The following is a 26130-nucleotide window of genomic DNA, read 5'->3' on the forward strand; positions in this document are numbered from 1 at the left end:
TCCCCAAAATCACCCAAACCACCCCAAAACCACCCAAACCACCCCAAAACCCCCAAAACCTCCCCAAAACACCCAAAACCACCCCAAAATCACCCAAAACCTCCCCGAAACACCAAAAACCACCCCAAAACCCCCAAAACCTCCCCAAAATCACCCAAACCACCCCAAAACCACCCAAAACCACCCCAAAACCCCCAAAACCTCCCCAAAACACCTTAAACCTCCCCAAAATCACCCAAACCCACCCCAAAATCCTCCCCCAGCCTCCTCAATCCTCCTCCAGACACCCCAAAATCACCCAAAACCACCCCAAAATCACCCAAACCCACCCCAAAATCCTCCCCCAACCTCCTCAATCCCCTTCCACACACCCCAAAACACCTTAAACCACCCCAAAATCACCCAAAACCTCCCCAAACACCCCAAAACCTCCCCAAAATCACCCAAACCACCCCAAAACCCCCAAAACCTCCCCAAAACACCCAAAACCACCCCAAAATCACCCAAAACCTCCCTAAAATCACCCAAAACCACCCCAAATCACCCAAAACCTCCCCAAAACCACTCCAAATCACCCAAAACCTCCCCAAAACACCAAAAACCACCCCCAAAATCACCCAAAACCTCCCCAAAACCACTCCAAATCACCCAAAACCACCCCAAACCACCCAAAACCTCCCCAAAATCACCCAAAACCTCCCCAAAATCACCCAAAACCACCCCAAAACCCCCGAAACCTCCCCAAAATCACCCAAACCTCCCCAAAATCACCCAAAACCACCCCAAAACCCCCGAAACCTCCCCAAAATCACCCAAACCTCCCCAAAATCACCCAAAACCTCCCCAAAACCACCCCAAAACCACCCAAAACCTCCCCAAAACCACCCAAAACCTCCCCAAAACACCCAAAACCACCCCAAAATCCTCCCCCAGCCTCCTCAATCCTCCTCCAGACACCCCAAAATCACCCAAAACCACCCCAAAACCACCCCAAAATCATCCCAAAACCCCCGAAACCTCCCCAAAACCACCCAAAACCTCCCCAAAATCACCCAAAACCACCCCAAAATCACCCAAAACCTCCCCAAAACACCAAAAACCTCCCCAAAACACCAAAAACCTCCCCAAAACACCCAAAACCACTCCAAAACCACCCAAAACCTCCCCAAAATCACCCAAAACCACCCCAAAACCCCCAAAACCTCCCCAAACCACCCAAAACCACTCCAAAACACCCAAAACCTCCCCAAAATCACCCAAACCTCCCCAAAATCACCCAAAACCACCCCAAAACCACCCCAAAACCCCCCAAACCTCCCCAAAATCACCCAAAACCTCCCCAAAACCACCCAAAACCACCCCAAAACCACCCAAAACCACCCCAAAACCACCTCAAAACCTCTCAAACGGCCCCGGAACCCCAAAAGGGCCGGAATTTGCCCCAATACCGTGCTTGAAGACCCCGATGAGCAGGGACTTGTCGGCCTCGGGGTCCCACCAGGCCGTGGGCACCTCCAGCTGCTCCAGCAGCGGGAACCAGATGGGCACATCGCTGGGCACCCCAAAAACGGGGCAGGAACCCCAAAAACGGGGCGGGAACCCCCAAAAACGGGGCGGGAACACCAAAAACGGGGTCAAAGCACCGAAAAGGAGAAGGAACGGACTGAAACCGACCCAAAAACGGGGCTGGAAAGCCCCAGATGCACCCAAATTGTCCCTAAAAAACCCCAAAACGACGGCAGAACGGCCCCAAAGACCCTCAAACCACCCCAAAAGCCCTGAAAGCTCCAAAATCCCCCAAAATCCCCAAATCCCTCCCCAAATCCCTCCCCAAATCCCTCCCCAAATCCCTCAAACCACCCAAAAAAACCCCTTAAATCCCCCCAAAATCCCCCAAATCCCTCCCAAAATCCCCCAAATTCTCCCAAAATCCCCCAAATTCTCCCCAAATCCCCCAATCCCTCCCCAAATCCCCCAATCCCTCCCAAAATCCCCCCAAATTCTCCCAAAATCTCCCAAATCCCTCCCCAAATCCCCCAAACCACCCAAAAAACCCCCATAAATCTCCCCAAAATCTCCAAAACGCCCCCCCAGAAACCTCCTCAAACCACCCCAAATCCCCCAAATCCCCCAAATCCCCCAAATTCTCCCCAAATCCCCCAATCCCTCCCCAAATTCCCCAAATCCATCCCAAAATCCCCAATCCCTCCCAAAATCCCCCAAATCCCTCCCAAAATCCCCCAAAATCCCTCCCAACCCCCCCCAAATTCTCCCAAAATCCCCCAAAATCCCCAAAATCCCCCCAAATCCCTCCCAAATCCCCAAATCCCTCCCAAATCCCCCAAAATCGCTCCCCAAATCCCCCAATCCCTCCCAAAATCCCCCAAATCCCGCCCAAAATCCCCCAAATCCCCCAAATCCCCCAATCCCTCCCCAAATCCCTCCCCAAATCCCTCAAACCACCCAAAAAAACCCCTTAAATCCCCCCAAAATCCCCCAAAATCCCTCCCAAATCCCCAAATCCCTCCCAAATCCCCCAAAATCGCTCCCCAAATCCCCCAATCCCTCCCCAAATCCCCCAAATTCTCCCCAAATCCCCAAAATCCCTCCCAAAATCCCTCAAAATTCCCCCAAATCCCTCCCAAAATCCCCCAAATCCCTCCCAAAATCCCCCAAAATCCCACCCAAAATCCCCCAATCCCTCCCAAAATCCCCAAATCCCTCCCAAAATCCCCAAAATCCCTCCCAAAATCCCTCAAAATTCCCCCAAATTCCCCCAATCCCTCCCAAAATCCCCCAAAATCCCTCCCAAAATCCCCCCAAATTCTCCCCAAATCCCCCAAAATCCCTCCCAAACCCCCCCAAATTCTCCCAAAATCCCCCAAAATCCCTCCCAAAATCCCTCCCCAAATCCCTCAAAATTCCCCCAAATTCCCCCAAACCCTCCCAAAATCCCCCAAAATCCCTCCCAAACCCCCCCAAATTCTCCCAAAATCCCCAAAATCCCTCCCAAAATCTCCCAAATCCCTCCCCAAATCCCCCAAAATCCCCAAATCCCTCCCCAAATCCCCCAAATCCCTCCCAAAATCCCTCAAAATCCCCCCAAATCCCCCAAAATCCCTCCCAAACCCCCCCAAATCCCTCCCAAAATCCCCCAAATTCTCCCCAAATCCCCCAATTTCTCCCCAAATCCCCCAAAATCCCTCCCAAACCCCCCCAAATTCCCCCAAAATCCCCCAAATCCCTCCCAAATCCCCCAATCCCTCCCAAATCCCCCAATCCCTCCCAAAATCCCCCAATCCCTCCCCAAATCCCCCAATCCCTCCCAAATCCCCCAATCCCTCCCCAAATCCCCCAAAATCCCACCCAAAATCCCCCAAATCCCTCCCAAAATCCCCCAATCCCTCCCAAAATCCCCCCAAATTCTCCCAAAATCTCCCAAATCCCTCCCCAAATCCCCCAAACCACCCAAAAAACCCCCATAAATCTCCCCAAAATCTCCAAAACGCCCCCCCAGAAACCTCCTCAAACCACCCCAAATCCCCCAAATCCCCCAAATCCCCCAAATTCTCCCCAAATCCCCCAATCCCTCCCCAAATTCCCCAAATCCATCCCAAAATCCCCAATCCCTCCCAAAATCCCCCAAATCCCTCCCAAAATCCCCCAAAATCCCTCCCAACCCCCCCCAAATTCTCCCAAAATCCCCCAAAATCCCCAAAATCCCCCCAAATCCCTCCCAAATCCCCAAATCCCTCCCAAATCCCCCAAAATCGCTCCCCAAATCCCCCAATCCCTCCCAAAATCCCCCAAATCCCGCCCAAAATCCCCCAAATCCCCCAAATCCCCCAATCCCTCCCCAAATCCCTCCCCAAATCCCTCAAACCACCCAAAAAAACCCCTTAAATCCCCCCAAAATCCCCCAAAATCCCTCCCAAATCCCCAAATCCCTCCCAAATCCCCCAAAATCGCTCCCCAAATCCCCCAATCCCTCCCCAAATCCCCCAAATTCTCCCCAAATCCCCAAAATCCCTCCCAAAATCCCTCAAAATTCCCCCAAATCCCTCCCAAAATCCCCCAAATCCCTCCCAAAATCCCCCAAAATCCCACCCAAAATCCCCCAATCCCTCCCAAAATCCCCAAATCCCTCCCAAAATCCCCAAAATCCCTCCCAAAATCCCTCAAAATTCCCCCAAATTCCCCCAATCCCTCCCAAAATCCCCCAAAATCCCTCCCAAAATCCCCCCAAATTCTCCCCAAATCCCCCAAAATCCCTCCCAAACCCCCCCAAATTCTCCCAAAATCCCCCAAAATCCCTCCCAAAATCCCTCCCCAAATCCCTCAAAATTCCCCCAAATTCCCCCAATCCCTCCCAAAATCCCCCAAAATCCCTCCCAAACCCCCCAAATTCTCCCAAAATCCCCAAAATCCCTCCCAAAATCTCCCAAATCCCTCCCCAAATCCCCCAAAATCCCCAAATCCCTCCCCAAATCCCCCAAATCCCTCCCAAAATCCCTCAAAATCCCCCCAAATCCCCCAAAATCCCTCCCAAACCCCCCCAAATCCCTCCCAAAATCCCCCAAATTCTCCCCAAATCCCCCAATTTCTCCCCAAATCCCCCAAAATCCCTCCCAAACCCCCCCAAATTCCCCCAAAATCCCCCAAATCCCTCCCAAATCCCCCAATCCCTCCCAAATCCCCCAATCCCTCCCCAAATCCCCCAATCCCTCCCAAATCCCCCAATCCCTCCCAAATCCCCCAATCCCTCCCCAAATCCCCCAATCCCTCCCAAATCCCCCAATCCCTCCCCAAATCCCCCAAAATCCCACCCAAAATCCCCCAAATCCCTCCCAAAATCCCCCAATCCCTCCCAAAATCCCCCCAAATTCTCCCAAAATCTCCCAAATCCCTCCCCAAATCCCCCAAACCACCCAAAAAACCCCCATAAATCTCCCCAAAATCTCCAAAACGCCCCCCCAGAAACCTCCTCAAACCACCCCAAATCCCCCAAATCCCCCAAATTCTCCCCAAATCCCCCAATCCCTCCCCAAATTCCCCAAATCCATCCCAAAATCCCCAATCCCTCCCAAAATCCCCCAAATCCCTCCCAAAATCCCCCAAAATCCCTCCCAAAATCCCCCCAAATTCTCCCCAAATCCCCCAAAATCCCTCCCAAACCCCCCCAAATTCTCCCAAAATCCCCCCAATCCCTCCCAAAATCCAAAATCCCTCCCAAAATCCCCCAAATCCCTCCCAAAATCCCCAAATCCCTCCCCAAATCCCCCAATCCCTCCCAAAATCCCCCAAATTTTCCCAAAATCCCCCAAAATCCCCAAAATCTCCCAAAATCCCTCCCAAAATCCCCCCAATCCCTCCCAAAATCCCCCAAATCCCTCCCCAAATCCCCCAATCCCTCCCCAAATCCCCCAAATTCTCCCCAAATCCCCAAAATTCTCCCCAAATCCCCAAAATTCTCCCCAAATCCCCCAATTTCTCCCCAAATCCCTCCCAAAATCCCCCAAATCCCTCCCAAAATCCCCCCAAATTCTCCCCAAATCCCCCAAAATCCCTCCCAAACCCCCCCAAATTCTCCCAAAATCCCCCAAATCCCTCCCCAAATCCCTCCCAAATCCCTCCCAAATCCCCCAATCCCTCCCAAAATCCTCCAAATCCCTCCCAAAATCCCCCCAAATCCCCCAAAATCCCTCCCAAAATCTCCCAAATCCCTCCCCAAATCCCCCAATTTCTCCCCAAATCCCTCCCAAAATCCCCAAATCCCTCCCCAAATCCCCCAAACCACCCAAAAACCCCCCATAAATCTCCCCAAAATCTCCAAAACGCCCCCCCCAAACCTCCTCCAACCACCCCAAAACGGTTCCAAAACCTCCCCCAAACGCTCGGGAAAGCCCAAAACGCCCCAAAATGCCCCAAAACGCCCCAAAACGCCCCAAAACGCCCCAAAATGCCCCAAAACGCCCCAAAACGCCCCAAAACGCCCCAAAATGCCCCAAAACGCCCAAAAAGCCTCACCTGGCGCTGGCCCCCGCCAGGACCTTCTCGGCCTGGTCGCCGATGACGTCGTGGCGCAGGAAGTGAAGCATCCGCAGCCTCAGCAGCACCCTGAGAGCAGCGAGTTTGGGCAAAATCCCCCAAAATCCCAGCCCCAGAACCCCGAAACGCCGCGAGAAAGCGGGAACGGCACGAAAAATCCCAAAATGCCCCGAAAAATCCCGAAATCCCACAAAAAATCCCGAAATCGCATGAAAAATCCCCCCCGAAATCCCACAAAAAATCCCCCGAAATCCCACAAAAAATCCCGCCCAAAATGCCACAGAAAATCCCGAAATGCCCCGAAAAATCCCCCCCGAAATCCCACGAAAAATCCCGAAATGCCACGAAAAATCCCGAAATCCCACAAAAAATCCCCCCCGAAATCCCACGAAAAATCCCCCCCGAAATCCCACGAAAAATCCCCCGAAATGCCACAAAAAATCCCACCTAAAATCCCACAGAAAATCCCGAAATCCCACAAAAAATCTCCCGGAAATCCCACGAAAAATCCCGAAATCCCACGAAAAATCTGAAATCCCACAGAAAACCCAAAATCCCACAAAAAATTCCCCCAAAACGCCACAAAAAACCAAAATCCCACAAAAAATCTGAAATCCCACAAAAAATCCCGAAATCCCATGAAAAATCCCCCCCGAAATCCCACAAAAAACCTGAAAATCCCACAAAAAATCCCGAAATGCCACGAAAAATCCCCCCCGAAATCCCAGGAAAAATCCCCCGAAATCCCACGAAAAATCCCGAAATCCCACAAAAAATCCCGCCCGAAATCCCACGAAAAATCCCGAAATCCCACAAAAAATCCCGCCCAAAATGCCACAGAAAATCCCGAAATCCCACAGAAAAATCCCAAAATCCCACAAAAAATCTGAAATCCCACAAAAAATCTGAAATCCCACAAAAAATCCCGAAATCCCATGAAAAATCCCCCCCGAAATCCCAGGAAAAATCCCCCGAAATCCCACGAAAAATCCCGAAATCCCACAAAAAATCCCGCCCGAAATCCCACGAAAAATCCCGAAATCCCACAAAAAATCCCGCCCAAAATGCCACAGAAAATCCCGAAATCCCACAGAAAAATCCCAAAATCCCACAAAAAATCTGAAATCCCACAGAAAATCCCGAAATCCCACAAAAAATCCCGCCCAAAATCCCACGAAAAATCCCAAAATCCCACGAAAAATCCCCCCCGAAATCCCACGAAAAATCCCCCGAAATCCCACGAAAAATCCCGCCCAAAATCCCACGAAAAATCCCAAAATCCCACAAAAAATCCCCCACGAAATCCCACAAAAAATCCCCCCTGAAATCCCACAAAAAATCCCGAAATGCCCCGAAAAATCCCAAAATCGCACGAAAAATCCCGCCCAAAATCCCACGAAAAATCCTGAAATCCCACGAAAAATCCCGCCCAAAATGCCACGAAAAATCCCGCCCAAAATGCCACAAAAAATCCCGAAATCCCACAAAAAATCCCGAAATCCCACAAAAAATCCCGAAATCCCACAAAAAATCCCGCCCGAAATCCCACAAAAAACCTGAAAATCCCACAAAAAATCCCGAAATGCCCCGAAAAATCCCGCCCGAAATCCCAGGAAAAATCCCCCGAAATCCCACGAAAAATCCCCCCCGAAATCCCACAAAAAATCCCGCCCGAAACCCCACGAAAAATCCCGAAATCCCACAAAAAATCCCGCCCAAAATGCCACAGAAAATCCCGAAATCCCACAGAAAAATCCCAAAATCCCACAAAAAATCTGATATCCCACAGAAAATCCCGAAATGCCCCGAAAAATCCCCCCCGAAATCCCACGAAAAATCCCGAAATCCCACGAAAAATCCCCCCCGAAATCCCACAGAAAATCCCGAAATCCCACAAAAAATCCCGAAATCCCACAAAAAATCCCGAAATCCCACAAAAAATCCCCCCCGAAATCCCACAGAAAATCCCGAAATCCCACAAAAAATCCCACCCAAAATGCCACAAAAAATCCCAAAATCCCACAAAAAATCCCGCCCAAAATCCCACGAAAAATCCCCCCCGAAATCCCACGAAAAATCCCGCCCAAAATGCCACAAAAAATCTGAAATCCCACAGAAAATCCCGAAATCCCACAAAAAATCTCCCCCGAAATCCCACGAAAAATCCCGAAATCCCACGAAAAATCCCAAAATCCCACAGAAAATCCCGAAATCCCACGAAAAATCTGAAATCCCACAGAAAACCCAAAATCCCACAAAAAATCCCCCCAAAATGCCACAAAAAATCCAAAATGCCACAAAAAATCTGAAAATCCCACAAAAAATCTGAAATCCCACAAAAAACCCAAAATCCCACCAAAAAAAAAAAAACAAAAAACCCCAAAAAAACCCCAAAAAAACCCCCAAAAAAACCCCAAAGAAACCAAAAAAAAACCCCAAAAAACCCCCAAAAAAACCCCAAAAAAACCCCAAAAACCCCGAGACCCCACAAAAACCCCCAAAACCCCCCCAAACCCCCAAAAAACCCCCCAAAAAATGAAAAAACCCCCCAAAACCCCCAAAAAAACCCCAAAAAAACCCAAAAAAACCCCCCAAAAACCCCCAAAAAAACCCAAAAAAATCCCAAACCCCCCCAAACCCCCAAAATTCCACAAAAGCCCAGAAAGAAACCCCAAAACCCTACAAAAAAACCCCGAAACCCCCCAAAAAACCCAAAATCCTACCAAAAAATAAAACCAAAAAACCCCAAAAAAAATCCCAAAAAAATCCCAAAAAAACACCAAAAAACCCCCCAAAAACCCCCCAAAAAACCCCAAAAAAACCCCAAAAAATCCCAAAAAAACCCAAAAAAAACCCCCCAAAAAAACCCCAAAAAAATCCCAAAACCCCCAAAAAAATCCCAAAAAACCCCCCAAAACCCCAAAAAAACCCCAAAAAAAATCCCAAAAAATTCCCCAAAACCCCCAAAAAAACCCCAAACCCCCCCCAAAAAAACCCAAAAAAACCCCAAAAAAAACCCCAAAAAACCCAAAAAAGACCAAAAAAAATCCCAAAAAAAACCCCAAAAAATCCCAAAAAAACTCCCAAAAAACCCCCAAAAAACCACAAAAAAACCCCAAAAAAACCCCAAAACCCCCCCAAAAAACCCCAAAAAACCCCAAAAAAACCCCCCAAAAACCCCCCAAAAAACCCCAAAAAAAAAACCCGAAAAAACCCAAAAAAACCCCAAAAAAATCCCCAAAAAACCCCCCAAAAAAACCCTAAAAAACCCCAAAAAACCCCCCAAAAAACCCAAAAAAACCCCAAAAAAATCCCAAAAAAACCCCCAAAAAACCCCAAACCCCCCCAAAAAAACCCAAAAAAAACCCCCAAAAAACCCAAAAAATCCCCGAAAAAACCCCAAAAAAATCCAAAAAACCCCCTAAAAAACCCCAAAAAAATCCCAACCCCCCCCCCAAAAAAACCCCAAAAAATCCCAAAAAAATCCCAAAAAAACCCAAAAAAGCCCCAAAAAAACCCCTAAAAAATCCCAAAAAACCCCCAAAAAACCCCAAAAAAATCCCAAACACCCCCCAAAAAACCCCAAAAAAATCCCAAAAAACCCCAAAAAAACCCCAAAAAAACCCCCCAAAAAACCCCTAAAAAATCCCAAAAAAACCCCAAAAAACCCCAAAAAAACCCCAAAAAAATCCCAAAAAATTCCCAAAAAACCCCCAAAAAACCCCAAAAAAATCCCAAAAAAACCCCAAAAAATCCCAAAAAACCCCCAAAAAGTCCCAAAAAATTCTCAAAAAAATCCCAAAAAACCCCCAAAAAATCCCAAAAAAATCCCAAAACCCCCCCAAAAAAACCCCAAAAAAATCCCAAAAAACCCCAAAAACCCCAAAAAAACCCCCCAAAACCCCCAAAAAAACCCCTAAAAAATCCCAAAAAAACCCCCAAAAAAACCCCAAAAAAATCCCAAACCCCCCCAAAAAAAACCCCAAAAAATCCCAAAAAAAATCCAAAAAAAAACCCCAAAAAACCCAAAAAACCCCCAAAAAAATCCCAAAAAATCCCAAAAAACCCCCAAAAAAACCCCAAAAAACCCCCAAAAACCCCCTAAAAAACCCCCAAAAAAACCCCAAAAAAATCCCCAAAAACCCCCCAAAAAAACCCAAAAAAACCCCCAAAAAAATTCCCAAAAAACCCCCAAAAAATCCCAAAAAAACCCAAAAAAAAACCCCCAAAAAAACCCCAAAAAAATCCCAAAACCCCCAAAAAAATCCCAAAAAAAACCCAAAAAAATCCCCAAAAAATCACAAAAAAATCACAAAAAACCGCAAAAAAATCCAAAAAAAACCCCCAAAAAACCCCAAAAATCCCAAAAACCCCCCCAAAAAAACCCCAAAAAAACCCCAAAAAATCCCAAAAAAACCCCAAAAAAACCCCAACCCCCCCCCAAAAAACCCCAAAAAACCCCAAAAAAACCCCAAACCCCCCCAAACCCCCCAACCCCCGCAGCCCCTCCCGGGCCGCACTTGCTGCTCTGGTGCCGCAGGTGCTTCCGGTAGCCCTCGTCCTGCAGCAGCGCCTCGGGCTCGTGGCCCCGTGGCCACTCGGCCCCGCTGGGCTCCGGCGGCGCCTTGGGCACCTTCCGGCCCTTGCGGCCACGGGGCACCGGCGGTGGCACGGCCACGCCTGGGGGGGCACGGGGCCGGCGGTCAGCGGGGAGGGAATGGGGCGGAGAAACCCGAATGGGCACGGGGTGGGCACGGGGTGGGGTGGGGTGGGCACGGAATGGGGTGGGCACGGAATGGGGTGGGATGGGCACGGAATGGGGTGGGATGGGCTCGGAATGGGGTGGGATGGGCACGGAATGGGCACGGAATGGGGTGGGATGGGCTCGGAATGGGCACGGAATGGGCAGGGAATGGGGCGGGGTGGGCACGGAATGGGGTGGGATGGGCACGGAATGGGGTGGGCATGGAATGGGGTGGGATGGGCACGGAATGGGCACGGAATGGGCACGGAATGGGGTGGGATGGGCACGGAATGGGGTGGGGTGGGCATGGAATGGGGTGGGATGGGCTCGGAATGGGGTGGGATGGGCACGGAGTGGGGTGGGATGGGCTCGGAATGGGGTGGGGTGGGCACGGAATGGGGTGGGATGGGCACGGAATGGGGTGGGATGGGCACGGAATGGGGTGGGATGGGCACGGAGATCGCCAAATGAATGACCCCAAACCCACCCCAGAATGACCCCAAAGACCCCAAAACCACCCCAAAATGACCCCAAAGACCCCAAACCCACCCCAAAATGACCCCAAACCCACCCCAAAATAACCCCAGAATGACCCCAAACCCACCCCAAAATGACCTCAAAGAGCCCAAACCCACCCCAAAATGACCCCAAACCCACCCCAAAATAACCCCAGAATGACCCCAAACCCACCCCAAAATGACCTCAAAGAGCCCAAACCCACCCCAAAATGACCCCAAACACCCCAACACCACCCCAAAATGACCTCAAAGAGCCCAAACCCACCCCAGAATGACCCCAAAGACCCCAAAACGACCCCAAAATGACCCCAAACCCACCCCAAAATGACCTCAAAGACCCCAAACCCACCCCAGAATGACCCCAAAGAGCCCAAAACGACCCCAAAATAACCCCAAAGACCCCAAAACGACCCCAAAATGACCTCAAAGAGCCCAAACCCACCCCAAAATGACCTCAAAGAGCCCAAACCCACCCCAAAATGACCCCAAAGACCCCAAAACGACCCCAAAATAACCCCAAAGACCCCAAAACGACCCCAAAATGACCCCAAACCCACCCCAAAATGACCTCAAAGACCCCAAACCCACCCCAAAATGACCCCAAAGAGCCCAAACCCACCCCAGAATGACCTCAAAGACCCCAAAACGACCCCAAAATGACCCCAAAGAGCCCAAACCCACCCCAGAATGACCCCAAACACCCCAAACCCACCCCAAAATGACCCCAAAGAGCCCAAACCCACCCCAGAATGACCCCAAACCCACCCCAAAATGACCTCAAAGAGCCCAAACCCACCCCAAAATGACCCCAAAGACCCAAAACCCACCCCAAAGGGACCTCAAAGACCCCAACCCCACCCCAGAATGACCCCAAAGACCCCAAACCCCCCCGAACGACCTCGAAGACCCCAAACCCACCCCAAAATGACCCCAAACCCACCCCAGAATGACCCCAAACCCACCCCAGAATGACCCCAAACACCCCAAAACGACCCCAAAATGACCCCAAAGACCCCAAACCCACCTCAGAATGACCTCAAAGAGCCCAAACCCACCCCAAAATGACCCCAAAGACCCCAAACCCACCCCAGAATGACCCCAGAGAGCCCAAACCCACCCCAGAATGACCTCAAAGACCCCAAACCCACCCCAAAATGACCCCAAAGACCCCAAACCCACCTCAGAATGACCCCAAAGACCCCAAACCCACCCCAAAATGACCCCAAAGACCCCAAACCCACCCCAGAATGACCTCAAAGACCCCAAACCCACCCCAAAATGACCTCAAAAACCCCAAACCCACCCCAGAATGACCCCAAAGACCCCAAACCCACCCCAAAATGACCCCAACCCCACCCCAGAATGACCCCAAACCCACCCCAGAATGACCCCAAAAACCCCAAAACGACCCCAAAATGACCTCAAAGACCCCAACCCCACCCCAGAATGACCCCAAACCCACCCCAAAATGACCCCAAAGACCCCAAACCCACCTCAGAATGACCCCAAAGACCCCAAACCCACCCCAAAATGACCTCAAAGACCCCAAACCCACCCCAGAATGACCTCAAAGACCCCAAACCCACCCCAAAATGACCTCAAAAACCCCAAACCCACCCCAGAATGACCCCAAAGACCCCAAACCCACCCCAAAATGACCCCAACCCCACCCCAGAATGACCCCAAAGACCCCAAACCCCCCCGAACGACCTCGAAGACCCCAACCCCCCCCCAGAATGACCCCAAACCCACCCCAGAATGACCCCAAAAACCCCAAAACGACCCCAAAATGACCTCAAAGACCCCAACCCCACCCCAAAATGACCCCAAACCCACCCCAAAATGACCTCAAAGACCCCAAACCCACCCCAGAATGACCCCAAACACCCCAACCCCACCCCAGAATGACCCCAAGGCTCTCCCAAAGCTCCCTGGGATGCTCCCACCGACCTCCAAGATCCCCGGACCCTCCTACAGCAGACCCCAAACGCCTGAAGAACCCCAAACCCCATCGTTGGCTGACCCCGAGGAGCCCCGGGATGACCCCGAACGCCGCGGTGCCCCTCACCGGGCTGGCCGAGCGCGGGCCGGGCGCGGCCGTTCTCGGGCGGGGCCAGCAGGGCCCAGGCGAAGGCGCGGACGCCGTCGTCGCCGCGGAAGTGCAGCAGGCAGAAGAGGACGATGGCGCGGCTCAGCCCCTCCACGTCGCGCTCCGACAGGCGCCGCTTGAAGCGGCCCTGCGCCGCCAGCTCCCGCCAGCGGCCCCACCTGAGCGGTCAGCGGGAGGTCAGCGGGGGGTCAGCGAGGGGTCAGCGGGAGGTCAGCGGGGGCAGTGGGGGCAGCGGGGGGGCAGCGGGGGCAGCGGGGGCAGTGGGAGGTCAGTGGGGGCAATTGGAGGTCAGGGGGGGCAATGGGAGGTCAGTGGGAGGTCAGTGGGAGGTCAGCAGGGGCAGCGGGGGCAGCGGGGGCAGCGGGGTCAATGGGAGGTCAGCGGGGACAATGGGAGGTCAGGGGGGGCAATGGGAGGTCAGCGGGAGGTCAGTGGGGGGTCAGCGGGAGGTCAGCGGGGGCAGTGGGGGCAGCGGGGGCAGCGGGGGCAGTGGGAGGTCAGTGGGGGCAATGGGAGGTCAGCGGGAGGTCAGCGAGCGGTCAGCGAGCGGTCAGCGGGAGGTCAGTGGGGGCAGCGGGGGCAGCGGGGTCAGCGGGGTCAATGGGAGGTCAGCGGGGCCAACGGGAGGTCAGGGGGGGCAATGGGAGGTCAGTAGGGGCAATGGGAGGTCAGGGGGGGCAATGGGAGGTCAGCGGGAGGTCACTGGGGTCAACGGGAGGTCAGCGGGGGCAGCGGGAGGTCAGCGGGGTCAATGGGAGGTCAGTGGGGTCAATGGGAGGTCAGTGGGGGCAATGGGAGGTCAGCGGGGTCAACAGGAGGTCAGTGGGGTCAACGGGAGGTCAGTCGGAGGGCAACGGTGTCAGTGGGGGCAATGGGAGGTCAGCGGGGGCAATTGGAGGTCAGTGGGGGCAGTGGGAGGTCAATGGGAGGTCAGTGGGGGCAGCAGGAGGTCAGTGGGGGCAGCGGGAGGTCAGCGGAGTCAATGGGAGGTCAGCGGGGTCAATGGGAGATCAGCGGGAGGGCAACGGTGTCAGTGGGGTCAATGGGAGGTCAGTGGGGGAAATGGGGGGTCAATGGGGGCAATGGGAGGTCAGCGGGGTCAATGGGAGGTCAGCGGGGTCAATGGGAGGTCAGCGGGAGGTCAGTGGGGGCAATTGGAGGTCAGGGGGGGCAATGGGAGGTCAGCGGGGGCAATGGGAGGTCAGCGGGGGCAATGGGAGGTCAGCGGGAGGTCAGCGGGAGGTCAGCGGGGGCAGCGGGAGGTCAGCGGGGTCAATGGGAGGTCAGTGGGGTCAATGGGAGGTCAGTGGGGGCAATGGGAGGTCAGCGGGAGGTCAGCGGGAGGTCAATAGGTCAGCGGGGTCAACAGGAGGTCAGCGGGGTCAATGGGAGGTCAGTGGGGGCAATGGGAGGTCAGTGGGGTCAACAGAAGGTCAACGGGAGGTCAGTGGGGTCAACGGGAGGTCAGTGGGAGGGCAACGGTGTCAGTGGGGGCAATGGGAGGTCAGCGGGGTCAACAGGAGGTCAGGGGGGGCAATGGGAGGTCAGCAGGAGGTCAGCGAGCGGTCAGCGAGCGGTCAGCGGGAGGTCAGTGGGGGCAGCGGGGGCAGCGGGAGGTCAGCGGGGTCAATGGGAGGTCAGTAGGGGCAATGGGAGGTCAGGGGGGGCAATGGGAGGTCAGCGGGAGGTCACTGGGGTCAACGGGAGGTCAGCGGGGGCAGCGGGAGGTCAGCGGGGTCAATGGGAGGTCAGTGGGGTCAATGGGAGGTCAGCAGGGTCAATGGGAGGTCAGTAGGGGCAATGGGAGGTCAGCGGGGTCAATGGGAGGTCAGTGGGGTCAATGGGAGGTCAGTGGGGGCAATTGGAGGTCAATGGGAGGTCAGCGGGAGGTCAATGGGAGGTCACTGGGGGCAATGGGAGGTCAGCGGGAGGTCAGCGGGAGGTCAATAGGTCAGCGGGGTCAACAGGAGGTCAGTGGGGTCAATGGGAGGTCAGTGGGGACAATGGGAGGTCACTGGGGTCAACAGAAGGTCAACGGGAGGTCAGTGGGAGGGCAACGGTGTCAATGGGGTCAATGGGAGGTCAGTGGGGGCAATTGGAGGTCAGCGGGGGCAATGGGAGGTCAGTGGGGTCAACAGAAGGTCAATGGGAGGGCAACGGTGTCAGTGGGGTCAATGGGAGGTCAGCGGGCTCAATGGGAGGTCAGCGGGAGGTCAGCAGGGTCAATGGGAGGTCAGCGGGAGGTCAGCGGGGTCAATGGGAGGTCAGTGGGGGCAGCGGGAGGTCAGCGGGGTCAATGGGAGGTCAGCGGGGTCAATGGGAGGTCAATGGGGGCAATGGGAGGTCAATGGGAGGTCAATGGGGTCAATGAAAAATCAATGGGTCAATAGAAGGTCAATGGGGGGCCAATGGGATCAACGGGACACCAACAGGGTCAACAGGAGGTCAATGGGGTCAACGGGAGCTCAACGGGGTCAACGAGGGGTCACTGGGGGATGTTGGGGTCAACGGGGCATCAGCGAAGGACGGGAGGTCAACAAAGGCTCAACGCCGAGTCAACGGGGAACCCATGGGAGGTCAACGGGGTCAACGGGGGCGTGCTGAGGTCACCAGGGGTCAGCGGGGTCAACGGGAGGCCAAGCCAGGGCGTCCCCACCCACCCGTAGACCATCAGGTGCTTCTCCACGCGGAAGCAGTCGCTCCTCCCGAACGGCTGCGGCGCGGCCGGCGCGGCCGGCGCGGCGTGCTGGTGGTGGCCGTGCTGGTGACCGCCGCCGTGGTGGCCCCGCCGTGACCTCGTGGCCCTGTCCAGCCTGTCCAAGTCGTCGTCGCTGTCCAGGTCCGAGAACTCCACCAGGTCGTCGTCGCGCAGCGTGCTGAAGTGACGCGTCTGCTTCCGCACGCGCGGCGTGTCGATGACCAGCGTGTTCTGCGGTGGGCCAGCGGTGGTCAGCGAGCCCCGGCTGAGCCCGGCCCGGCCCCGCTGACCCCTCCGAGTGACCCCTGCGGGTGACCCCACCTTGCTGTTGAGCAAGTCCAGGTCCAGGTCGGCCTTCTTGGCCCATTTCTGCCAGAAGTTGGGGTCGTCCAGCGCGATGTCCGTGCGGTTCTCCGAGGCCACAAAGCTGGCCTGGGGGAGGGGAGCGGTCAGCTGCGCCGGGCTGGGGACACCGGGGCACGCCCGGACCTTCTCCAGGGCCACCAAAGGTCAGCCGGACCTCCATCTGGGCTTCAAGAACCTCCGTGGTGGCCACCCAAGAGCACCTGCACCCCCCAACGTCCTCCACGGCCGCCCGGCCCCGCCCGCGGGCGCACCTTGGCGAAGGTGGAGCCCTTGCCCTCGCTCTCGATGGTGATGGTGGTGGTGCGGCGCAGCAGGATCTGGTCGATGTCCTCCTCGCAGAACTTGGCGCCTTCGTCATCCTCGTCCATGATGGCGGCGTAGGCGCCCTTGCGCAGGAGGTCCTCGATCTCCTTCTTGGAGAACTGCTGGATCTGGGAAACGAGGGAGTTCCTTGGGAAACGCCAAACTTCCTCGGAAAATCCAACCGGGAGAGCCACAACTGGAAGAACCTCAACTGGGAGAACCTCAACTGGGAAAAGCTCAACTGGGAGAACCTCAACTGGGAGAACCTCAGCTGGGAGAACCTCAACTGGGACAACCTCAACTGGGAGAACCTCAGCAGGGACAACCTCAACTGGGAGAAGCTCAACTGGGACAACCTCAACTGGGACAACCTCAGCTGGGAGAACCTCAGCTGGGAGAACCTCAACTGGGACAACCTCAACTGGGAGAAACTCAACTGGGAGAAACTCAACTGGGACAACCTCAACTGGGACAACCTCAACTGGGACAACCTCAACTTGGAGAACCTCAGCTGGGAGAACCTCAGCTGAGAGAACCTCAGCTAGGAGAACCTCAACTTGGAGAACCTCAACTGGGAGAACCTCAACTGGGACAACCTCAACTGGGACAACCTCAACTGGGAGAAACTCAACTGGGACAACCTCAACTGGGAAAATCTTAACTGGGACAACCTCAACTGGGACAACCTCAACTGGGACGCCCTCAACTGGGAGAAACTCAACTTGGAGAACCTCAACTGGGACAACCTCAACTGGGACAACCTCAACTGGGAAAAACTCAACTGGGACAACCTCAACTGGGAGAACCTCAGCAGGGACAACCTCAACTGGGAGAAGCTCAACTGGGACAACCTCAACTGGGACAACCTCAGCTGGGAGAAACTCAACTGGGAGAAACTCAACTGGGACAACCTCAACTGGGACAACCTCAACTGGGACAACCTCAACTGGGAGAAACTCAACTGGGACAACCTCAACTGGGACAACCTCAACTAGGACAACCTCAACTGGGAGAATCTCAACTGGGACAACCTCAACTGGGACAACCTCAACTGGGAGAAACTCAACTGGGAGAAACTCAACTGGGACAACCTCAACTGGGACAACCTCAACTGGGACAACCTCAACTGGGAGAATCTCAACTGGGACAACCTCAACTGGGAGAAACTCAACTTGGAGAACCTCAACTGGGACAACCTCAACTAGGACAACCTCAACTGGGACAACCTCAACTGGGACAACCTCAACTAGGAGAAACTCAACTAGGACAACCTCAACTAGGACAACCTCAACTGGGACAACCTCAACTGGGAGAAGCTCAACTGGGACAACCTCAACTGGGAGAAACTCAACTGGGACAACCTCAACTGGGAGAAACTCAACTTGGAGAACCTCAACTGGGAGAACCTCAACTGGGACAACCTCAACTGGGAGAACCTCAACTGGGACAACCTCAAATGGGACACCCTCAACTGGGAGAAGCTCAACTGGGAGAAGCTCAACTGGGACAACCTCAACTGGGAGAAGCTCAACTGGGAGAAGCTCAACTGGGACAACCTCAACTGGGACAACCTCAACTGGGACAACCTCAACTGGGAGAAACTCAACTGGGACAACCTCAACTGGGACAACCTCAACTGGGACAACCTCAACTGGGAGAACCTCAACTGGGAGAAACTCAACTGGGACAACCTCAACTGGGACAACCTCAACTGGGAGAAACTCAACTGGGAGAAACTCAACTGGGACAACCTCAACTGGGACAACCTCAACTGGGAGAAACTCAACTGGGAGAACCTCAACTGGGACAACCTCAACTGGGAGAATCTCAACTGGTACAACCTCAACTGGGAAAATCTTAACTGGAAGAAACTCAACCACAAGAAACTCAACTGAGACAATCTCAACTGGGAGAATCTCAACTGGGAGAATCTCAACCGGCAGAAGCTCAACTGGGAGAAGCTCAACGTGGAGAAGCTCAACTGGGAGAACCTCAACGTGGAGAACCTCAACTGGGCCAACCTCAACTTCGGCATCCACAAACCCCAAATTCCTTAGGAAACGCATCCAACTCGAAGAACCTCCGCTTCGCGCTCCTCAGACCTTGGAGAACCTCACCGTGGAGAACCTCAACTTCCTGGTGTCCAACCCTTGGTAGAGCCCACCCGTGACCACCCCGAGCCCGGCTGACCGCTGACCCCGGTGATGTTGCCCTCGCGGCCGCTCATGGACTGCAGCACGGCCTTGTCCAGGCCGAGTTTCAGGCTGGCCTTGTCGAACATCTCGCGCTCGTAGGAGTTGCGGGTGATGAGCCGATAGACCTTCACCGCCTTGCTCTGCCCGATGCGGTGGCACCGCGCCTGCGCCTGCGGGCACGCGGCGGCGTCACTCGGGGCACCGCGACCGCCCCAGCCCATCCCACGAGCACCAATGAGTCCCACGGTCTCCAGCTCTTGGAAGATCCCATGCCGTGACCTTCAAATCCTGGAGAACCTCATCCCGTGACCCCCAAACCTTGGTAGATCCATCGCAGGACCCCCAAACCTTGGTAGATCCATCCCATGACCTCCAACCTCACCCCATGACCCCCAAACCTTGGTAGATCCATCCCATGACCTCCAACCTCATCCCAGTGACCCCCAAACCTTGGTAGATCCATCCCGTGGCCTCCAACCTCATCCCAGTGACCCCCAAACCTTGGTAGATCCATCCCATGACCCTCAAACCTTGGTAGATCCATCCCATGACCTCCAACCTCACCCCATGACCCTCAAACCTTGGTAGATCCATCCTGTGACCTCCAACCTCACCCCGTGACCCCCAAACCTTGGTAGATCCATCCCATGACCTCCAACCTCATCCCATGACCCCCAAACCTTGGTAGATCCATCCCATGACCTCCAACCTCATCCCAGGACCCCCAAACCTTGGTAGATCCATCCCATGACCTCCAACCTCACCCCATGACCCCCAAACCTTGGTAGATCCATCCCATGACCTCCAACCTCACCCCGTGACCCCCAAACCTTGGTAGATCCATCCCACGACCTCCAACCTCATCCTGTGACCCCCAAACCTTGGTAGATCCACCCCGTGACCTCCAACCTCACCCCGTGACCCCCAAACCTTGGTAGATCCATCCCACGACCTCCAACCTCATCCCAGGACCCCCAAACCTTGGTAGATCCATCCCATGACCTCCAACCTCATCCCGTGACCCTCAAACCTTGGTAGATCCATCCCATGACCTCCAAACCTTGGTAGATCCATCCCATGACCCCCAAACCTTGGTAGATCCATCCCATGACCTCCAACCTCATCCCAGGACCCCCAAACCTTGGTAGATCCATCCCATGACCCCCAAACCTTGGTAGATCCATCCCGTGGCCTCCAACCTCACCCCGTGACCCTCAAACCTTGGTAGACCCATTGCATGACCTCCAACCTCACTCCAAGACCCTCAAACCTTGGTAGATCCATCCCATGACCTCCAACCTCACCCCATGACCCCCAAACCTTGGTAGATCCATCCCATGACCTCCAACCTCACCCCACGACCCCCAAACCTTGGTAGATCCATCCCATGACCTCCAACCTCATCCCGTGACCCCCAAACCTCGGTAGATCCATCCCATGACCTCCAACCTCATCCCATGACCCCCAAACCTTGGTAGATCCATCCCATGACCCCCAAACCTTGGTAGATCCATCCCGTGGCCTCCAACCTCACCCCGTGGCCCCCAAACCTTGGTAGATCCATCCCGTGGCCTCCAACCTCACCCCGTGACCCCCAAACCTTGGTAGATCCATCCCATGACCTCCAACCTCACCCCATGACCCTCAAACCTTGGTAGATCCATCCCATGACCCTCAAACCTTGGTAGATCCATCCCATGACCTCCAACCTCACCCCATGACCCTCAAACCTTGGTAGATCCCGCTCCATGGTCCTCAGCCCTTGGACAACCCACACGACAACCCCCAACCCCATCCCACGACCCCCAACCCTTGGTAGACCCCACTCCAAGGCCTTGACCGGCACCTGGAGATCGTTCTGGGGGTTCCAGTCGGAGTCGAAGATGATGCAGGTGTCGGCGGCCGTCAGGTTGATGCCGAGGCCGCCGGCGCGGGTGCACAGCAGGAACACGAAGCGGTCCGAGTCGGGCCGGCTGAAGCGGTCGATGGCCGCCTGCCGCAGGTTCCCGCGGACGCGGCCGTCGATGCGCTCGTACGGGTACCTGGGGGGGACGCGGGGGCGGTCAGGGCCGGGCCACCGGCCACCGCCGGCCTCCTGAGGTCCATAACGACGTCGGGAGCTGCCGCCAGGGCCGCCGGGGTCACCCAAGGCCTCAAAGAGGTTCATGGAGAACGTTGAGGAACCTGAGCTCCATAACGATGTCAGGAACCACAACTGGGAACGTGGAGAACCCCAGAGAGGTTCATGGGGAACGCTGAGGACCCCAAGGTCCATAACAACGTCAGGAACCACAACTGGGAACGTGGAGATCCCCAGAGAGGTTCATGGAGAACGTTGAGGAACCTGAGCTCCATAATGATGTCAGAAACCACAACTGGGAACGTGAAGATCCCCAAAGACGTTTATGGAAAACGTTGATGACCCCAAGGTCCATAACAACGTCAGGAACCACAACTGGGAACGTGGAGGTCCCCAAAGAGGTTCATGGAGAACATTGAGGAACCTGAGCTCCATAATGACGTCAGGAACCACAACTGGGAACGTGCAGATCCCCAGAGAGGTTCATGGAGAACATTGAGGAACCTGAGCTCCACAATGACGTCAGGAACCACAACTGGGAACGTGGAGGTCCCCAAAGAGGTTTATGGAAAACGTTGATAACCCAGAATTGTCCTCATGGAGGTCCCCAAACGCTCCCGTGGGGGACACCGAAGTCTCCAAGGTCCCTCAACACCTTCACGGTGCTCCTCAAGGTCCTGATGGTCCCCAGAACCTCCTTCCCGTGGGACATCGAGATCCCCGAGGTCCCCAAACCCCCTCCATGGAGCTCCTCAACAGCCGGGACGTACCAAAACCCCATTCCCACATCCCACAACCCCAAAACCACCTTCTTTTCCCCCCAAATCCTGCATTTTCCACCCAACTTCCTCATTTCCTCTCAAATCCCCCAATTTCTCCCCAAAACCCCCTTTCTCCTGGATGACAAACTCCTCCAAGCCACCACTCCCACTTCCCACACCCCAAACCCTCTCTTTTCTCCCCCAAACCCCCCTTTTCTCCCCGTTCTCCCCCCCGAAACACCAAAACTCCCCATTTCCCGCCGATTTTTTTCCCAAAACCCCCGTTTTTCACCCCGAAACCCCACCGTTTCTGGATGAGGTAGTCCTCCAGGATGTCCAGGCACCGCACCATCTGCGAGAAGACCAGCACCTTGTGGCCGCCGGCGCGCAGCCGCGGCAGGAGCTTGTCCAGCAGCACCAGCTTCCCGGCCGAGCGCACCAGGGCCTGGAGCGCCAGGTCCGGCGGCGCCGGCGTGGGCAGCGACTCCCGCAGCTCGGCCACGATCTGCTCCTCGGCGCCTGCGGGACAGGGCAGCGGCACGTGAGCGCCGGTGACCGCTAGGTGAGCACCGGTGACCGCTAGGTGACCACCAGGGGCCGCTAGGTGACCACCAGGGGCCGCTAAGTGACCACCAGTGACCGCTAGGTGACCACCAGTGACCGCTAGGTGAGCACCAGTAACCGCTAGGTGAGCACCAGTGACCGCCAGGTGACCACCAGTGACCGCTAGGTGACCACCAGTGACCGCTAGGTGAGCACCAGTGACCGCTACGTGAGCACCAGTGGCCTCTAAGTGACCACCAGTGGTCGCTAAGTGACCACCAGTGACCGTTAGGTGGCCACCAGTGACCACTAAGTAACCACCAGTGACTGCTAAGTGACCACCAGTGACCACTAGGTGAGCACCAGTGACCGCTAGGTGAGCACCAGTGACTGCTAAGTGACCACCAGTGGCCGCTAAGTGACCACCAGTGACCGTTAGGTGGCCACCAGTGACCACTAAGTAACCACCAGTGACTGCTAAGTGACCACCAGTGACCACTAGGTGAGCACCAGTGACCGCTAGGTGAGCACCAGTGACTGCTAAGTGACCACCAGTGACTGCCAGGTGAGCACCAGTGACCGCTAGGTGACCACCAGTGACTGGTAGATGACTACCAGTGACTGCTAGGTAACCACTGCTGACCGCTAGGTGACCACCGGTGGCCGCTAAGTGACCACCAATGACCGCTAAGTGACCACCAGTGACTGCTAAGTGACCACCAGTGGCCGCTAGGTGAGCACCAGTGACTGCTAGGTGAGCACCAGTGACCACTAAGTAACCACCAGTGACTGCTAAGTGACCACCAGTGACCGCTAGGTGAGCGCCAGTGACCGCTAGGTGAGCACCAGTGACCGCTAGGTGACCACCAGTGACCGCCAGGTGACCACCGGTGACTGCCAGGTGACCACCAGGGACCGCCAGGTGAGCACCGGTGACCGCCAGGTGAGCACCAGTGACCGCTAGGTGACCACCAGTGACCGGTAGATGACTACCAGTGACTGCTAGGTAACCACCGCTGACCGCTAGGTGACCACCAGTGACCGCTAAGTGACCACCAGTGACCACTAGGTGAGCACCAGTGACCGCTAGGTGAGCACCAGTGGCCGCTAGGTGACTACCAGTGACCGCTAAGTGACCACCAGTGACTGCTAGGTGAGCGCCAGTGACCGCCAGGTGACCACCAGTGACTGCCAGGTGACCACCAGTGACTGCCAGGTGACCACTAGTGACTGCTAGGTGACCACCGGTGACTGCTAAGTGACCACCAGTGACTGCTAAGTGACCACCAATGACTACTAGATAAGCACCAGTGACCGCTAGGTGAGCACCGGTGACTGCTAAGTGACCCCCAGTGGCCGCTAAGTGACCACCAATGACTGCTAGATAAGCACCAGTGACTGCCAGGTGACCACCAATGACTGCTAGGTGAGCACCAGCGACCGCTAGGTGACCACCGGTGACTGCTAAGTGACCACCAGTGGCCGCTAAATGACCACCAATAACCGCTAGGTGACCACCGGTGACTGCTAAGTGACCACCAGTGGCCGCTAGGTGACCACCAGTGACTGCTAGGTGACCACCAGTGACTGCTAGGTGACCACCAGTGGCCGCTAAGTGACCACCAGTGACCACCAGGCACGTCCCGCTCACCACTGATGAGATGGGGGCGGTTGCAGCACTACCCAGGTGTGCCCAGATGTGCCCAGATGCCCTCAGTTCCCCCCAGCTGTGCCCCAGATGTCCCAGGTGTGCCCCAGGTGGCCCCAGATGCCCCAGCTGCCCCCAGGTGCCCCCCAGGTGTGCACCAGCTGCCCCCAGATACCCCCAGCTGTGCCCCAGATGTCCCAGGTGTGCCCCAGATGCCCCAGGTGTGTCCCAGATGCCCCAGCTGCCCCCCAGGTGCCCCCAGGTGTCCCAGGTGTGCCCCCAGGTGCCCCCCAGGTGTGCCCCAGATGCCCCAGGTGTCCCAGGTGTACCCCCAGGTGTATCCCAGGTGTGCCCCAGGTGTGTCCCAGATGCCCCAGATGCCCCCCAGGTGTGCCCCAGGTGTGTCCCAGGTGTGTCCCAGGTGCCCCAGATGCCCCCAGGTGCCCCTCAGGTGCCCCCCAGGTGTGCTCCAGATGCCCCAGGTGCCCCAGATGCGTCCCAGGTGCCCCAGGTGTGTCCCAGGTGTGTCCCAGATGCCCCAGCTGCCCCCAGGTGTCCCAGGTGTGCCCCAGGTGTGCCCCAGATGCCCCAGCTGCCCCCAGGTGCCCCCCAGGTGCCCCCCAGGTGTGCCCCAGGTGTGCCCCAGGTGTGCCCCCAGATGCCCCAGGTGTGCCCCAGCTGCCCCCCACCTGCCCCCACGTGTGCCCCAGATGCCCCAGGTGCCCCCAGGTGCCCCCCAGCTGCCCCCAGGTGCCCCCAGATGCCCCCAGCTGCCCCCAGGTGTGCCCCAGGTGTGACCCAGATACCCCAGGTGCCCCCCAGCTGCCCCCAGCTGCCCCCAGGTGCCCCCCAGCTGCCCCCCAGCTGCCCCCAGGTGCCCCCAGCTGCCCCCCAGCTGCCCCCAGCTGTCCCAGCTGCCCCCAGGTACCCCGCAGGTGTGCCCCAGCTGCCCCCAGCTGCCCCCAGGTGTGCCCCAGCTGCCCCCAGCTGCCCCCCAGGTGCCCCCAGCTGCCCCCCAGCTGCCCCCAGGTGTATCCCAGCTGCCCCCCAGCTGCCCCAGCTGCCCCCAGCTGCCCCAGCTGCCCCGCAGGTGCCCCCCAGGTGTGCCCCAGGTGTGTCCCAGGTGTACCCGCGCCGCGCGCTCACCGTTGATGAGGTAGGGGTGGTTGCAGCACTTGCGCAGCTCCATCATGGTGTTGAGCAGGTTGGGCACGTTGCCGTGGCCGGCGCCGCGCGCCAGGTAGGCGAAGTTGCGCTCCAGGATGGCGCGGTACAGGCGCTTCTGGGCGTTGGTCAGCTCCACCTCGATGATGGTCTCCTGCTTGGGCGCCAGGTTCTTCTCCACGTCCTCCTTCAGCCGCCGCAGCATCATCGGCTTCAGCAGCGCCTGCAGCTTCTGCACCTGCGCGGCGGAACGGCCGGGGGGGGCTCACCTGGGGGCTCACCTGGGCGCTCACCTGGGGGCAGCTGGGGGCACTGGGGGCACTGGGGGCTCACCTGGGGGCACCAGGGCTCACCTGGGGGCACTGGGGCTCACCTGGGGGCACTGGGGGATCACCTGGGGGCACTGGGGGATCACCTGGGCTCACCTGGGGGCACTGGGGGCTCACCTGGGGACACCTGGGGGCACTGGGGACACCTGGGGGCAGCTGGGGGCACTGGGGCTCACCTGGGGACACCTGGAGGCTCACCTGGGGACACCTGGGGGCACTGGGGACACCTGGGGGCACTGGGGGCTCACCTGGGGGCAGCTGGGGGCTCACCTGGGGGCTCACCTGGGGGCAGCTGGGGGCTCACCTGGGCGCTCACTTGGGAGCTCACCTGGGGGCACTGGGGACACCTGGGGACACTGGGGCTCACCCAGGGGCTCACCTGGGGGCTCACCCGGGGGCACTGGGGGCTCACCTGGGGACACCTGGGGGCACTGGGGACACCTGGGGGCACTGGGGGCTCACCTGGGGGCACTGGGGCTCACCCGGGCGCTCACTTGGGAGCTCACCTGGGGGCACTGGGGACACCTGGGGGCACTGGGGGCTCACCTGGGGGCACTGGGAGCACTGGGGACACCTGGGAGCTCACCTGGGGGCAGCTGGGGGCACTGGGGACACCTGCGGGC

At 56.5% G+C, this 26130-nt stretch overlaps 1 protein-coding gene across 1 annotated transcript in view; it reads right to left on the reverse strand.

Annotated features, from left to right (window-relative positions):
* The window catches only part of CHD8 (chromodomain helicase DNA binding protein 8), an 82668-nt gene that overhangs the window by 19787 nt on the left and 36751 nt on the right, over positions 1-26130 (reverse strand). Inside the window, exons 16-26 of the mRNA XM_082299479.1 lie at positions 25161-25416; positions 22129-22342; positions 20829-21024; positions 18985-19152; positions 16736-16915; positions 16440-16550; positions 16081-16349; positions 13379-13578; positions 10569-10728; positions 6028-6117; positions 1449-1552 (exon numbers count right to left, since the gene is read on the reverse strand). Coding sequence (XP_082155605.1) covers positions 1449-1552; positions 6028-6117; positions 10569-10728; positions 13379-13578; positions 16081-16349; positions 16440-16550; positions 16736-16915; positions 18985-19152; positions 20829-21024; positions 22129-22342; positions 25161-25416 — 1948 coding nt within the window. The remainder of the gene's footprint in view (positions 1-1448; positions 1553-6027; positions 6118-10568; positions 10729-13378; positions 13579-16080; positions 16350-16439; positions 16551-16735; positions 16916-18984; positions 19153-20828; positions 21025-22128; positions 22343-25160; positions 25417-26130) is intronic.

The sequence above is a fragment of the Coloeus monedula genome, assembly GCF_965178545.1.
Source record: "Coloeus monedula genome assembly, chromosome: 32".
NCBI lineage: Eukaryota > Metazoa > Chordata > Aves > Passeriformes > Corvidae > Coloeus > Coloeus monedula.